Source organism: Bombus pascuorum, chromosome 15 (assembly GCF_905332965.1).
Source record: "Bombus pascuorum chromosome 15, iyBomPasc1.1, whole genome shotgun sequence".
NCBI lineage: Eukaryota > Metazoa > Arthropoda > Insecta > Hymenoptera > Apidae > Bombus > Bombus pascuorum.
Genome location: NC_083502.1, coordinates 133,315 through 148,191, shown reverse-complemented (window position 1 = coordinate 148,191; position 14,877 = coordinate 133,315). Strand labels below are relative to the sequence as shown.

The 14,877-nt window shown below is 51.6% G+C and overlaps 2 protein-coding genes across 2 annotated transcripts; both read left to right on the top strand.

Annotated features, from left to right (window-relative positions):
- The first annotated feature begins 5,310 nt into the window (after window positions 1–5,310).
- LOC132914800 (uncharacterized) lies at window positions 5,311–9,264 on the top strand. Its single transcript, XM_060974209.1, has 6 exons — window positions 5,311–5,373; window positions 5,476–5,632; window positions 6,002–6,074; window positions 6,772–8,180; window positions 8,251–8,579; window positions 8,638–9,264. The coding sequence occupies exons 1-6, from the start codon at window positions 5,311–5,313 to the stop codon at window positions 9,262–9,264; spliced, it is 2,658 nt and encodes an 885-aa protein (XP_060830192.1).
- A 1,634-nt stretch (window positions 9,265–10,898) lies between these two features.
- On the top strand, window positions 10,899–11,851 carry LOC132914799 (uncharacterized). Its single transcript, XM_060974208.1, has 2 exons — window positions 10,899–11,398; window positions 11,464–11,851. The coding sequence occupies exons 1-2, from the start codon at window positions 10,899–10,901 to the stop codon at window positions 11,849–11,851; spliced, it is 888 nt and encodes a 295-aa protein (XP_060830191.1).
- The last annotated feature ends 3,026 nt before the right edge of the window (window positions 11,852–14,877 follow it).

The following is a 14,877-nucleotide window of genomic DNA, read 5'->3' as shown; positions in this document are numbered from 1 at the left end:
TTTAGCCATTTGGTCTGCTATATCTACTCCAAATTTTGTCTTGTTATAAAATTCGACTGTTTCAGGTCGCTTTTCCTAAATAAGGAAATCCACTTACAACATACTTTGTTTGAACATTAGATGCCAGCCAAAATTTAATTCCGAATTTGTCGGGTTTATTCGGTAAATATTGCGTAAACCTGCATCTGGATTTGGTTGGGAACAGTAGCTCGTTTATCGTAATGTTTGCACCAGGTTTATAGTAATTCTGGCTGTTTTCAATAAACTTATCCCATACGGATGATATTAGTGCAAATCCAGACAGAAGCGTCTTTCCGCACAACAGCGACAGATAAATAAAGATAACGAATTGTGGGAACGTAACAGAATGTTAACATTTAATGTCATAAGTTCTTTAGATCATGATGATGATCCTGATGATGAAGGAGAAACCAGAGTACATCTCTTAGTCCATAATGATGTTCCACCATTTCTAGATGGTCGAATTGTATTCACTAAACAATCAGAGCCTATTGTACCTGTACGTGATCTTACTTCTGATATGGCACTTGTAGCAAGAAAAGGGTCGACCTTGGTACGAGCATATCGTGAACAAAAAGAGCGGGAAAGGGCGCAAAGAAGACATTGGTAACCAGCTGGAACTCATATTGGTAATATCATGGGTGTACGTGATAGACACAAAAATGATAAGGAAGATCCAGGTCAAGAAACTGACTTCAAAGCTGGACAAAAATATGCGCGTCATATACTGGTTATGACGCTCCTAGGGTGGCGGCGGTGCCGCTCCCCTGCGGCGTACGGAGTCTCTTTGTCGCAGCGCTCTCGGCGAATTGCGCGTTCTCTCCATGTTTCTCTCCGCTCGCTCTTTCGCCAGCATCACTTGCTCGCAGTAGGTACGGACGGTGGTGAATTCTTGACGCCCTCTGAGCATGGCCTCGACGACCGCCTCGGGAGCTACACTTTCGCCAATATCGAGCCGTAAAACGCGCCGCGGATCCGCCCACGCCGGACAAAACTCCAACGTGTGCTGCGCCGCGTCTTCCTCTTCCTCGCAATGGTGACAGATGGAGGTCACCTCCCGCCGAATACTCCGTGGCCGGTGAGCATCTGCGTCATCCTGAACATCAGCGGGACCCTGCCTTTGTCTCTCCAGGCTTCCCAGTTGGGAAGCACGGCGCGAACGGCCCGGTGTGGCCGCACAGCGTCTTCCTCGACCAGTCGAGAGCGCCATCGCTCCCTGATCTCCAGCTTTGCCGCATCCCGGCATCCCGTCATCCACGTTCGGTGCCGACCGGCTGTCGGACGGCGGCATCGTCGCATTCCCGTCCAAGCGCTCGACCCTCAAGTGTTCATACACCCGCCAGAGCGCGAGGGCATCCAGCTCGAAAGGGGGGGGGGCGGCCAGCACGGTCCCGACGCGTAAGGCAGGGTCCTGTATCCCCTCGCTATGCGGATGGCGGTCGTCCTCTGCAACCTCCTTAGCAGGATCAGGCTGCGGCGACTCGTCATCAGGTCTTCGGCCCATACGGGAGCCCCGTAGAGGACTCGGGAGGGAACCATTCCCTCGTAGAGTCGGCGGACGCCCACTCCCGCTCCGCCGATGTTCGGTAGGCCGCATAAGACGTTGGTTGCGGCAGTCACCCTCGGGACCAGAAGCTCGAAGTGCGGCTCGAACATCCATTGGCTGTTGATGGTTAGACCCAGGTATCTCATTTGGCGTCCCACCGGCACCTCTTCTTCGTTGATGGTCACGGACAGTCCGGGAGGAGGGGTTCCTCTGCGGCGGTGGTTTGGCCGGCGACACGCTCAAGCAGAGTCTCTGGATGGCGCGTACCGCGCATGCCGAGCATGCCACGGCGGTCTCGTTCCACCAGCGTCCCCCGGCTTCCACTAAGGTGTCGTCGGCGTAGCATACCAAGCCCGCGCTCGGGGGTATAGGGCATCGAAGGACGTAGTCGTAGGCGGTGATACAAAGGATGGGTCCCAGCACGGAACCCTGCGGTACGCCGCGCTCGACCGGCGACAAATGCCGCAGGCGGGGAGTCATGGTGTCGATCGACTCCGCCTAAACTCGGTCTGGGATTCCATCCGGACCCGATGCCACGTCGCGGGATGCCATCCTCTTTGTCGCCTCGAGGAGCTCCTCTTCTGTGACTCGCAGCTCTTCGCTCCACTCCGTCGTTGTCGTCGCAACCTCTTCGTCGTCGTCGGAGGAAGTGGGGGAGGACGGCCCTGACTGCCCAGCGTCCCTGCTCTGCCGTGGGAACAGAGTCCCGACGACGTTGTTCAGCAGCACCGGATCCATGTTTGCGGTCAGCGGGGAGGCCGAAGGTCATAACTTATTCGTCACTATTTTGTAAGGCCGTCCCCACGGATCGGATTCGACCGACTCCATCAGCTTCGCACAGTACCGAGCTTTTGCGATCTTGATCTCCCGCTGAAGGGTGCGCTTTGTCTCTGTGTAGGCCTCGTAAGTGCGGGAGATCTCTTCCTCGTCGCGTGTCCGCCTGCGACGGCGGGCTCGTAAGTGTCTTCTGCGGTCCCGAACGCAGGTCGCTTGCAGCTCCGCGATCTTTGAAGTCCACCAATAAACGCAGCAGTCGCGTCTACCGCCCGGGACGGAACGCGGCATCGAGGCGTCGCACGCCGCGCTCATGTATCTTCATAGGTTTTCCGCCTCCTCGTCGACGTTCCTCAGTGTGGTGGTCCTTCGAGCGTCCCAGCTCCAGGCAGAAACGATGGCCGCCGCCCGTAGCATCTCTTTGTCTCTTTCTTTGAGACGCCATCTAGGTGGTGGTGGGCCGGAATGGCTCGCTCCTCTTCTGGTGTCGTTGGTACCCTCGCCGTCGAGAGCCAGCTCCATCCGTATGTAGAGGTGGTCGGACAGTGTCTCGACCTGTTGCGTATCTTCCGATACAGCCTCGGGGTAGCCCGCGTGACGTCGACCATGGAGGATCCTCTCCACGCCACGCAAGTGCTCGCAGAGCCCCTATTTGCCAGGAGGAGCCCGAGCCCCGCGGCCCAGTCGGTCAGCTATCTTCCCTGTGTGTTTGTCCTGGCATTTCTCCTTTGCGTGCCGACCCGGTCCAAGAAGTCCCCGAACGCTGCCAAGCTGATGTTGGTGGAAACGTAGATTCCCACCACCGCTATTCTGGCCCACTCGACCGCGACGTCGCCGTTGCAACGGTCGAGCGAGGCGCCAGGTGCCGTCGATCCGTCCAGGTCCCCGACCCAGTTGGGGGCGTCGGGGAAGCGATACGGCTCGGCCACCACCGCGAGGGCGATCTCGTTCTCCCGGATGGTCTGTAGGAGCAGATCTTGCGCCCGCATCGATCTTCCTAGGTTGCATTGGAGGAGACTCTTGAATTTAGTCGGTCAACTCCATGGTCTCCTTCCGGCCATCTGTCGCTGCTTTGGCGGTGATCCTTTGTTGTTGCATTTCCACGGTGGTTGACTCGCGGATGAGATGCCTCCTCTTGATCTTCGGGGGAGCGCATGCCGCCCCGCACATTCTGTGGTCGGCGGGTGCCCCGAGCGACTCGCATAGGGGCACTTGGGCGCAGAGGCGGGACATCCCCTGGAACGATGTCCGCCTCCTCCGTATCGGTAGCACAGATGCCCCTGATCCACGGTGGACACGCAGGTCGCGCGTACGTGTCCCAGCTCCAGGCACCTGTAGCACTGCAGGGGCCTCGTCGGAATGGCTATGATCTTAGCCTTGGACAGCCCAGCGCGACCTTTCCTTCCCGGGCTAGTTTCCGGGCTCTGGCCACTGGGCACTTGATCCACGCGGACCCAAGGCCGCCTCTGGAGGCAGAGTTAAGGACCTAACCAACCAAGCACTTAACCCACAAAAATTCACTACCCCTTCAATCTATTACGCCCAGGTAGTTCAAGGAAATCAAAGCGGTCCGAACATCCATAGTACTCAACCACAAAATAGTGTTCCCAGTTCACAAGACTCGGATAACTTCAATAGACTTGAATAATTAATCGCCAAACAAACAGAGCAAATTAATAACTTGCTATCATTACTTATAATCATCGTGGACAAATTAACACGCTCCGACGTAACATAAAACCAATACGCATAGCTCTTTGGAGTGCTAACTCGTTTATTTGCTATTTCGTTTATTTCTAAACTATTGCATTATATCACATAATTTGTTTCTGAACAATATTTTATGCAAATTGTTATGTACCAACTACCCCAGTGACCTAACTGGGTGGCTTACCTAAATAGGATCACTTAAATATCTTCCTTATTTATGGAAAAACTTCACAGGACAAAGTTACACAACAGAAAAGGCACTACAATGGCGAAAAGAAGAATTTCCTTAAATTAATTTCTTTTTCCTAGAATTTCAAGGACGTCGGTATATTTTTAAACAGAAGCTGACTTTTAAAAGTCTCAACTTCTTCAAACTACTATCTGCTCTAAGCGGTTACGCTCATTTATACTAAAAACTATCATGGAATAATTGTCACGCGACGGTTTATTTCACGAATACGTGGACTTTCGGCACGTAATTATTTCTGTGGGCCTTGCAACCTTCGTTCTTCCTGGTGTTCTTCCAACAGTCTTAATATTTCTTTCCTCCGCTGATGTGGTTTTCATGGAAATGTTTTTCAAGTGTAGGATCTTCACTATAATTAGTTTATTTACAATAAATGGATTAAACAGATGTTGATGAAACAGGAAACGATGGTAGAGCTAATCACAATAACGTATTATAATTAAGACGATTAGATAATTAATTTGTAACTCTCGTCAACACGGATTCAACGCTCTCTCGACAACTCAATTCGCACTCTCTGACTTATCAACTAACACTGACTGTTAATACGTTTATGTTCCTCAGCAGCCTCTTGTCTTTTGTCTTAGCCCTACCACGCACATGTTCCATATAATTCGCTTGCTTATAATTCGCCCGACAGCCGCCAGGACCCTCGTCCACGATACTATAGAAATTTTCTTCTTTTTTTTTGAACACTAGGTTTATGGGACCCGTCAATTTCATATATTTCAAATTTCGAAATGTAATACCACAAAATCCACAGCATTAATTTTAACCATTTTGCATGTTAAATTAATCATTTCATGCAAAGAATTTATACACACAATTACTTTTTTCTAAGCTTTCTAATTTTTTAAATTTGTATGTAGTATATCTATCTCGACAAAACCCGCGAAATTGACGAGCTAGCTGATTTCATAAACAATTCTTATATGCTTGCTTCGTTCGTAAAATCATTCCTCCAATAATAAATATAAAAATGAAAGAAAGGTGATGTTTAACGAAATTGCTTATGCCTATCGCCGAAGAAACCCCTGATGCAAGAGACGACCTTTATGATTGCTGCAGTGACAGTGTAAGAACGTTTCTCAAAAACAGTGTGCAAAAGTTTCAATTATTGTAGACAGTCTCCGCTTATTGTAAGTATTTACAGTAGGGTAATTGAATTTGGGCACAGTATTATTTTATTTCGATCAATCTCCCTTTTCTAGCAATCCTGAGTAAATCCAAGAGATATAATAAAATATTGAACAAAATTGTCAACATCAATGAGGATTGTTCTGAGGATGTCTCCGAAGAGGAGCAGCATGAATTAGGCCAAAGCGAAACTGACAGTAAAAGTTCTTTTTTTTTTATAACGTTTACTGTCCAAGAAGATGAGTATGTGTATGTTATAGGCTTGTTATAAGCCATATATATAAGAAATATATGCCGAATAAGCCTCATAAATTTGGCATTAAGTTTTGGTTGGCAGTTGACGTCCAAACAAAATATATTTTGAATGGTTTGTCTTATATGGGGAAAGATGAAACTCGATGCTCAAAATCGTTGAGCGAATTTATAACATTAAAATTAGCCAAACTATATTTACAACGAGGCAGAAATATAGCGACAGACAATTACTAGATTTGGCAACGCGTGGATATTATGTAAAGAGTGCACCAGATCGAAAATATCCAAAAACGAGTTCATATTTTGTTTAGCCGAGGATTTAGCTGGAGAAAACAAGGAGAACATTTGCCAAAGATTAGACGCTTCATTTCTGTCACCTTCAAGGTTAGAAATGCGAAAAAATTGCTAAGTGGGCTATATATTTCAAACAGATCATATGCCGAAAATGCACAAACAAAATTCAGTATTTTCGTTTATCCATCAATTAGACGGGTACTCGTAGAGATACGTATATAAGAAACACCCGTAAACCTACTGTTAAGTTCGTACTTTTGTATTCTGCTTGCAGTTTTAATTTCCCCTAATGATAAGTCTGTAGCGGCACTCGACAAAAACAACTTTCCAACGGTTTCGTCGGTACAAAGTATATCACCGAAGCGTAATCGATATCCCTATACGGTCCTTCCGCCGAATATTTGGAAGAAGACGTACGTGGTGTCACGGATTGAATTTCTGCCTGACACGTATTACGCTAGATACAATGGTCCTTGCGAGGTTCCTCGAGGTCTGGGCGCCAAGGCCTACCCCTATTTACGTTCTGCGGGCCCCGCATGAAACTTAGCCGAATCCCGCTGGGGTTAGGTTGGGGTTAGGTTAGGGACAAGGAGAAAGAAAGGGAGAAGGGACAGAGGAAACCGTCGTCCCTATCGACGTCGTCGAGCTCCTCCTCCTCCTCGCTCTCGGAAAGAAATAGAGAAGTGTTCCGCATCCCCAAAAAGGTGGGGGAAAAGGCGAGGGTGAAAGAAGGAGAAAAAACAAGGGAGCATTCGAATTCTCGAAAGGACTCAGTAGGGCGGATTAGATCGGAGGACGAAGAGTCCTGCGAGTCTAGGTCCACCGTGGCTTCAGTGACGTCCAGGAGGAAGAAACGGAAGATTGTTAGTGTCACCCCGGAAGTGCCCGATCACCTAAGGGCGCTGCTCCAAGCAACCTTAGCCATGGACGTAAACGCGGAAGTGCTAAGACATCTTACGGAGGTGATGAAGGTGGCAGCCACCTCATCCAACTTGAAGGGTACTTATATTAAGACCCTCTGGGACGCGGTAGGGTATGTCATGGCAGCTTGGACGGAACAAGTCGCCTCCTCCTCCTCGAGGAAGATCCCAGGACCAGACACTAACCAAAGGCCTAGTAGGACGGAGGAAAAGAAGAAGCGAGAGACCTTAGAGGAGGAAAATGAAGTCCTCCGAAAGAAGTATAAGGAACTATCGAAGAGAATGGCGCGGATGCAAGAGGGCACCTCGGGAGTTGCAGCAGCTGCAGCAGCCCCGGAGAAGCCGGTCCGACCAGATCAGGAGAAAGACGACATTAACCTGCGAGTGGCGACACTCGAGAGGCAAATGGACAAACTGGGACCATGGATCATCAGGGCCATAGACGAGCTCCTGGAGGGCCTGAGGTTGGGGGTCGCGCAGCAGCGGAAGTCTGCAGAATCGATGGAAACGAGGAGCTACGCCATAGCGGCTGGCAGCCGACCTCCCCCTCCCCCCTCACAGGGAGCCAGTAGGGGAAAGCCGGCCAGGGAGGAGGATTGGCAGGTGGTGGTCCCTAGAAAGGCCAGGAGGAGGGCCCGCGAGGACACCGGGAACGGCGGCCGGGGGGTGACAGCCAAGCCCGGATCAACATCTACAACATACGCACCCCCTCTCCCTCCGGCTCGTGTGCCGAGGAAAGGGGGTGGGAAGAAGGAAGGGTCTGGCAACAGGTCAAAGGCCGGAATGATGCCGAGGGTACCGTCTACATGGGCGCCGGCTCTCCCGCAAGCCCCTAGATCGTCCGCGGTGACCCTTACGTTAAGCGAGGGGTCGTCCAAGTCTTACGCAGAGGTTCTGGCCAAGGCGAGGAAGAGCCAGATCCTCCAAAAATGTGGGCTGGAAAAGGTCCAATTGAGGAGGGCGGTGACGGGCGCAATCGTCATTAGCGTCCCAGATGATGCGGGGAAGGTGAAAGCGACGCAACTAGCAACTCACCTTTCCAAGGTTCTGGACGCCTCTACGGTCAAGGTATGGGCCCCCACAACCATGGCTGAATTAAAGCTTGTGGAAATCGATATATCTCTGGAGAAGGACGAGATACAGGAAGAACTGGCGAAGGTGGCAGGATGTGAGGCTGCTGAGATCAAGGTCTGGGAGACCGGAGCCTCGAGGAGCGGCATGGGGACTGCTTTCGTTAAGTGCCCTGCTGCTGGAGCTCGAAAGCTGGCATTGGCAGGCAGAGTGGCACTGGGGTGGACAATGGCAAAGGTCATTGCCCTACCCAAAAGACCACTACAATGCTTCAGGTGCCTGGAACTGGGGAACGTTGGCGCTACTTGCGTGTCACCGGTGGAGCGAGCGCACCTATGTTATAGATGTGGAGAGAGCGAGCACGGAGCTCGTGGCTGTATGGCGGCTACCCCAAGATGCCCCATATGCGAGTCACGAAGGGCACCGGCGAACCACAGGATGCAGACCTCCCAAAGTGGCCAGGAGAGACATCAGGAGAGCAACTGCTCGGAGAAATGTCTCCGGGAAGAAGGAAGAAGGAGCCTCGGTCGGTGCAGTCACCGAGGCCATGGCACAGGCCAGGATCGCCTCAGCTACAGAGGCGACCCAAGGAGGCACTAGAAAAGTGAGTGGCCGGGTGGAGGCCATGGAGGTGGTGGAATAAATTCCAAAGGATCCTCCAGTGCAACCTAGGCAGGGCTAGGAGAGCACAGGACCTGCTCTACCAGACCATCAGGCAGAGCGGGACTGATCTGGCGGCAGTGGTGGCTGAGCCATACAACATCTCCGAAGCTTCCAACTGGATAGGGGATGTGAGTGGTTTAGTCGCCATAACATGGTCTTGTACGACCGGGATCTCTGGTTCCCTCGTTGGGCGTGGGAACGGCTTTGCAGCAGTTCAGTGGTCGGAATTCGTGGTGGTAAGTGTTTACATCTCCCCCAACTGCGGAACTCGTGCGTTCGAGGATTTCCTGGACGAGATGGGAGAATGCATCAGGAGATGTCTTCCCCGACAAGTTCTCGTCCTGGGAGACTTTAACGCGCACTCGACGCAGTGGGGCAACAACAGGACCACCGCGAGAGGAAGAGAACTCACCAACTGGACTGCAGGTCTGAGATTGCTCCTGATTAATCAAGGCTCGGTGAGCACCTGTGTAGGATGGAGGGGAACCTCGGTGATTGACCTCACCTGGGCAACTCCGAGGCTCCACGCGAGGATCCACAACTGGCGGGTGACCCTAGAGATGGAAACACTATCAGACCATATCTACGTGCTAATGGAAATCCAACCCGACGGCAAAAGAAGGTAACTACATAGGAAGGAAACCGGGCCGCCCGGGGCCGGCCCCTCTCAGATGGAAGCTGAAGGAGAGGGACAAGGATATGCTCCGGGCAGCGGCCACCGTAGCGGCGTGGTTCTGGGACTCCAAGAGAAAAAGGAGAGAGAAAACGTGGACATGGAGGCGAGAGAACTCCACAAATTCATGGTGGAGACATGCGACGCCTCCATGCCACGAGCCAGCACCGGCGGTAGACGCGATAACAGCTGTGTCTACTGGTGGTCACAGGAGATTGCGGACCTGCGAGAAGAATGCTGCAGAGCCAGAAGATTGTACACCAGGGCCCAGCGTCGGAGGTGGAGAAGAGATAAAGATGAGATCCAGACGAAGTACAGGGCCTACAGAGAGACCAAGGTAGCCCTGCAGAGGTTGATTAGAGACGCGAAAGACAGGTCGTGGAAGCAGTTGATCGAATCTGTCGAGATGGATCCATGGGGGAGGCCGTACAAGCTGGTCATGAAAAAGCTAAGACCTTCGACTCCCTCGCTTACAGAAAATATAGATCCGGCGCTCCTGGACAGAGTGGTCGGGACGCTGTTACCACGGCAGGAGAAGGAGGAGGAATCTCCCACACAACCGGAAGAGGACGCCGATGGTCACCCAGGGCACAAGGGCGTGCACTTATGGCAGTGGAGCGTCAGCAGTGGACATCCCGGAGGCCATAGTGACCGAGGAAGAGTTGCGCAAAGCCACCCGGAAGATAGCATCGCGAGACGTGGCTCCGGGTCCGGACGGAATCCCCAGGCGGGTCTGGACCGAGACCATGGATATTATGGCCCCCCGCCTGCTACATCTATTCAGCAAGTGCCTGAGGGAGGGTGTGTACCCTCAGGCATGGCGGATTGCCAGGCTGGTTCTGCTTAAGAAGGAGGGTCGTCCACCGGTCTCTCCATCGGCATACAGGCCGATTTGTCTCCTGGACGAGGTTGGCAAGCTATTAGAAAGAGTAATTTCGTCCGTCTGGAGGCACACATGGAGCAGAGGCAGCCAGGCTGACATGACAGCCAATATGGATTTCGCCGCAGGCGGTCCACGGTTGACGCCATTCTCCATTTAAGAAGATCAGCGGAAGAAATGGTCACTCGGGAAGGGATCGCGTTGGCGGTCTCTCTGGATATCACCAACGCCTTCAACTCCATCCCGTGGGGAAAAATCATGGAGGCTCTGCGCTTTTTCCAAGTGCCAGAGTACCTCGTGAGGGTCATTCGGGCCTACCTAAGCGGAAGATGGATCGTCTTCAGGACCAAGGAAGGGGAGACAAGAAGACCAGTTGAGCGTGGGGTGCCCCAGGGATCGGTCTTAGGGCCGATTCTCTGGATTACCGCGTACGACTATGTGCTCCGCAGCCCAATGCCCCCGAACACGGGACTGGTCTACTACGCTGACGACACACTTGTGCTAGCAGGAGGACGTTGGTGGTATGAGACCGCCGAGCTGGCCACGGAGGCCACAGATCGCGCAGTGAGGGCCATAAAAGGACTCGATCTTCAGGTGGCCCCGGCAAAACCTGAAGTGCTGGGATTTTCAACCGCTGGTGCAGGGGACCACCGCCACACGGGCTGTCGATCTCCATCGATGTAGAGTAGGTGCGGGTGGGGCAACAGATGAGGTACCTTGGTCTGATCATCGACGACCAATGGTCCTTTGAGCCCCATTTTGCACTCCTCGCCTCGAAAGTCACTGCAGCGGCCAACGCCCTCTGCGACCTTCTCCCGAACATAGGGGGAGCCGGAACGGGGGTGCGTAGGCTGTATGATGAGGTGATCAGGGCCAGGATCCTGTACGGTGCACCGGTCTGGGCGAAGGACCAAGTGGCAAGCCGTCGTAGCCAGGCCCTGCTGCGCAGAATCCAGAGGACCACTGCCATCAGGATTGCGAGAGGGTACAAGACGGTATTGTATGTATCTGCGACCATCCTGGCTGCATCCCTTCCGTACGAGCTGCAAGTGCTGGCCCTCCAAAAGATCTATGAAGACAAGAGGAGCGCGCAAACGGAGGAAGGCAACATCCAGCCCCTGGACATCAGGGACATGGTTATGGAGGAGACCTGGGAAGATGGCGTGCCCAGCTGGAGGAGGAGGCCGAGACACAGTACCACCGAGCGGTAAATGCTGTGCTGCCCAACTGGGACAGTTGGAAGAGAATGCGCGGGGTCCCGCTAACTTTCAGGACGACGCAGGTGCTCACCGGTCATGATGTATTCGGCGAGTTCCTGCAACTCATACAGAGGGAGGTGACGTCTATCTGTCACCGCTTTGGAGAGGCGGAGGACTCGGCGCAACACACGCTAGAACACTGCCCGGTCTGGGCAGCGTGTCTTGAGGCTCCAGATCGGGTACAACGTGGCCCCCGAGGCGATTGTGGAGGCCATGCTTCGCGGCCGATCGGAGTACGACGCCGTCTGCGCCTTTTGCGAGCGCGTTATGCAAGCGAAGGAACAGGCGGAGAGGGTCAGAATAAGAACCGGTCACCCAGCCAGAGTACAGCGAAGCAGGAACCCGGGACGCAACAGAGGCAGAAGATCGCCATCACCCTAGGCGTCGGTATGAGCAGGTAAAGGCCCTGGGGGTGTGGTCACCTTAGGAGCCTTATGAAGGAGGCCTCTTCTCACACCAGAAGAGATGACAGGGAGGAGGGGGTTTTCATAGGTAGTAATTCGAATCGAGTACCCTGAGACCTCTCCCTTCGAGTGTCAGGCGGCCACCGTGGAGTTTTAGTCGGTAAGAGTCCGACACTACCCGATTATTGTGTCCATGAGGATTTCTCCACGTATAAAAAAAAAAGTTAGGCTTCAGGGTTTTTCAGTCTTAGGGTAACACTGCTAGCGTGCGGATCTGGATCAGCTCCTATTCCGAACTTTGTATTTACACTCCTTCGTGACGCTAACATCATGGCATCTGCGAAGGCGCGTTTCGACTCGCGGAAACTGTTTTCGGTCTGCTCAGACCACTCTGTGGGCGCGTTGCACTTTTTTGCATCATTTAGTAAGTCGTTGAGTAATTAGAAGTTTTTTGCGGACACCGGTATGGAACGTTAGAAGAAGTTAAACATACCTCGGTACTTTCGCAGTTGCTTAACGGTCGCGGGCTTTGGAACGTTCACAATCGCTTCCACACGCTCGGCTAACGGCTTAATTCCGTCGGCGTGTATTCTAAAAATGTGATTTTGCTGAAGCCAAATTCGTATTTCGTGAGGTTAATTACGACACTGTAATCGTTCATCAGATCGAGCAACGTAAGCAGGTGTTCGGCGTGTTGCTGTTCGTCTACCGAGGCTATAAAGAAATCATCAATATACGAAATATAGACCAGACAAGAATTCCTCGACAAATGGTTGACTCGTTTGCAATGCGTTTCGAAATCACATTTACGGTTTAAAATACGAGGGTGACTCAAATATAAACGAGACTTTTGTTTCTGAGCGCGTAAATTTAAAGGGAGCGAGCGGCCGCTTCTAGTGTGCATTGGTTGGGATGTCAGGAGTGGGGAGAGCAGGCCGTTGTCCAGTTCAGACACGTTTGGCGGTAGTATTCAAGATGTCAGAGCAACAAGTACACCTCTCAGTTGCGCAACGCATTATTATTAAATTTCTCACACATGAAGGCGTCAAACCAATAGAAATTCTGCAAAGATTGACTGCACAGTTCGGGGATCAGACACTGTCAAGGGCTCGCGTGTTTGCCTGGCATAAGAAGTTCAAGGAAGGACGTGAACTGGTTGAAAATGTGGAACATGATCGTCGTCCTCGAACCAGCATTACGGAGGAGAACATTCGCACAATAAATGCTGCTTATTACTGTGAGCTTTTGAGGGAGGCAAAGGTTGCTTATCGTTCGAAAAGGCGTAACCAACCGATTCGAGACGTCATTCTCCTCCACGACAACGCCAGGCCTCATACAGCAGCTCTAACCTGCACAACATTAGAGGAAATAAGGTGGACTCCACTTGATCATCCTCCCTACAGTCCTGACCTATCGCCCTGCGATTTCCATCTCTTCGGACCGCTTAAAGAAGCACTAGGAGGACAACGATTCCAAGACGACGCGGCGGTGGAGGCCTTTGTGCGCAATTGGCTTCTGACACAGCACTCTTCTTTTTACGATGCTGGGATCAAAAATCTCCCAATCCGCTGGGAAAAATGCATTTCCAAAGCAGGAGACTATGTTGAAAAATAATATGTGCTTGGCTATGTTATTTCACTGAATAAAATTATTTTAAAAATAAAGTCTCGTTTATATTTGAGTCACCCTCGTACTTAAAACGGAGTAGCGATCGCCGTTTTTTCGATCGGCATTTGGTGGTACACGTGAATAAGATAGATTTTTGAAAAAATTCGCTTACCGTGGAGTTGATGCGTGAAATCTTCGATGTGCGGCGGCAAATATCTGTCGGGTACGGTGCGAGCGTTCAGCGGCCGGTATAGCCGTAGGGTCATAGGCTCCCGTCTTTCTTCTGAACGACATACAGAGATGATGCCCATGTACTCTTCGATGACCGCATCACTTCTTGCTGTATCACCAGCTCGAATTCCGCCTTCACCTATTTGAAACGATCGGGGGCAAGGTGTCGAGGCTTGCTGCAGGCGGGAGGTCCGGGCGTAATGTGGTGTTCTATCCCATGTCGAATTTTTTTTCGTCTCAAAACAGGTGGAAGCGTTAAGACCGAAAATTCGGTCAGAAGTTGATGGTACGTCGTTTCGACGATTATTGTTTTTATCGACGCTACATTGGTCGTGGCCTTTGTTGCCATTTTGCATAGTTTAGTTCGGCAGAAGAAATCCTCGAACTCCTGTCTTTCAGGTAAATGTGACGGGATGAGAAGCGGCTGCTGTACGCCGCGGTCACGGACGACAGCCCTCGTTTCCCTGGTTCCAGTTATAGGGGCAACGACACTCTCTTGCGCGGTCTCGTAGCAGTAGCAGGAATCATTTTGCTGCGCCGTGTCTCGGGAATAGCAGCACGCCAATTTGAGCAACTATTCGGCTCATCCAGTCGTACCACGTGGGTGTGCGGGGTGGTTCGTTTGCTCGCTAGCCGCTGCTATCTGTTCGGTTTCTGGACTTATATCGCGGATCCTGTCTCCCATCATGGCATTCGCTCTCGTTTCCCTTATGGCGGCCAGAACCCGTTGCGTATTAACTGGGAGACGATCGTTTCAAAGCGTCAGAACGACGTCGTCCAAGATCGATGGGGCGACCAGCTTCTTCAGGTTCCTGTAGAACTTGGATGGTGTCCTGTAAACTGAAAGAGATGAAAGTACTCGTGCCACATAAAGACATCGTGTCCGTAAATCACCAGTGTTCGTAATAGCGAACCACAACGAGGAAGGGCGTGCAACGAATGCCACAGACCCCAGAGACACAATACTATAAAATATTTAAAAAAATAACATAATTATAATACATAAACAATAATTATAAAATAACTATTCTTGTTGGAAGCACAATTCGAGACGGCACACATCACGAGTGACAAAACTAAATTTATCGCTCTCGTCGCGAACCTCGGGGATGAATATCTCGATCAAGTCGAGGACACAGTGCTAGATCTGTCGGCGATGAAACAATACGAAAAGCTAAAAAATA

Excerpts from the sequence above, each read along its gene's own strand:
- LOC132914799 (XM_060974208.1), top strand. The coding sequence starts at position 10,899 with ATGAGGTACCTTGGTCTGATCATCGACGACCAATGGTCCTTTGAGCCC. Across the intron at positions 11,399-11,463 it reads AGACACAGTACCACCGAGCG|GACGACGCAGGTGCTCACCG; the intron begins GTAAATGCTGTG and ends GCTAACTTTCAG.
- LOC132914800 (XM_060974209.1), top strand. The coding sequence starts at position 5,311 with ATGCCTATCGCCGAAGAAACCCCTGATGCAAGAGACGACCTTTATGAT. Across the intron at positions 5,633-6,001 it reads AGGCCAAAGCGAAACTGACA|CCGAGGATTTAGCTGGAGAA; the intron begins GTAAAAGTTCTT and ends TATTTTGTTTAG. Across the intron at positions 6,075-6,771 it reads TCATTTCTGTCACCTTCAAG|ATCGGAGGACGAAGAGTCCT; the intron begins GTTAGAAATGCG and ends AGGGCGGATTAG.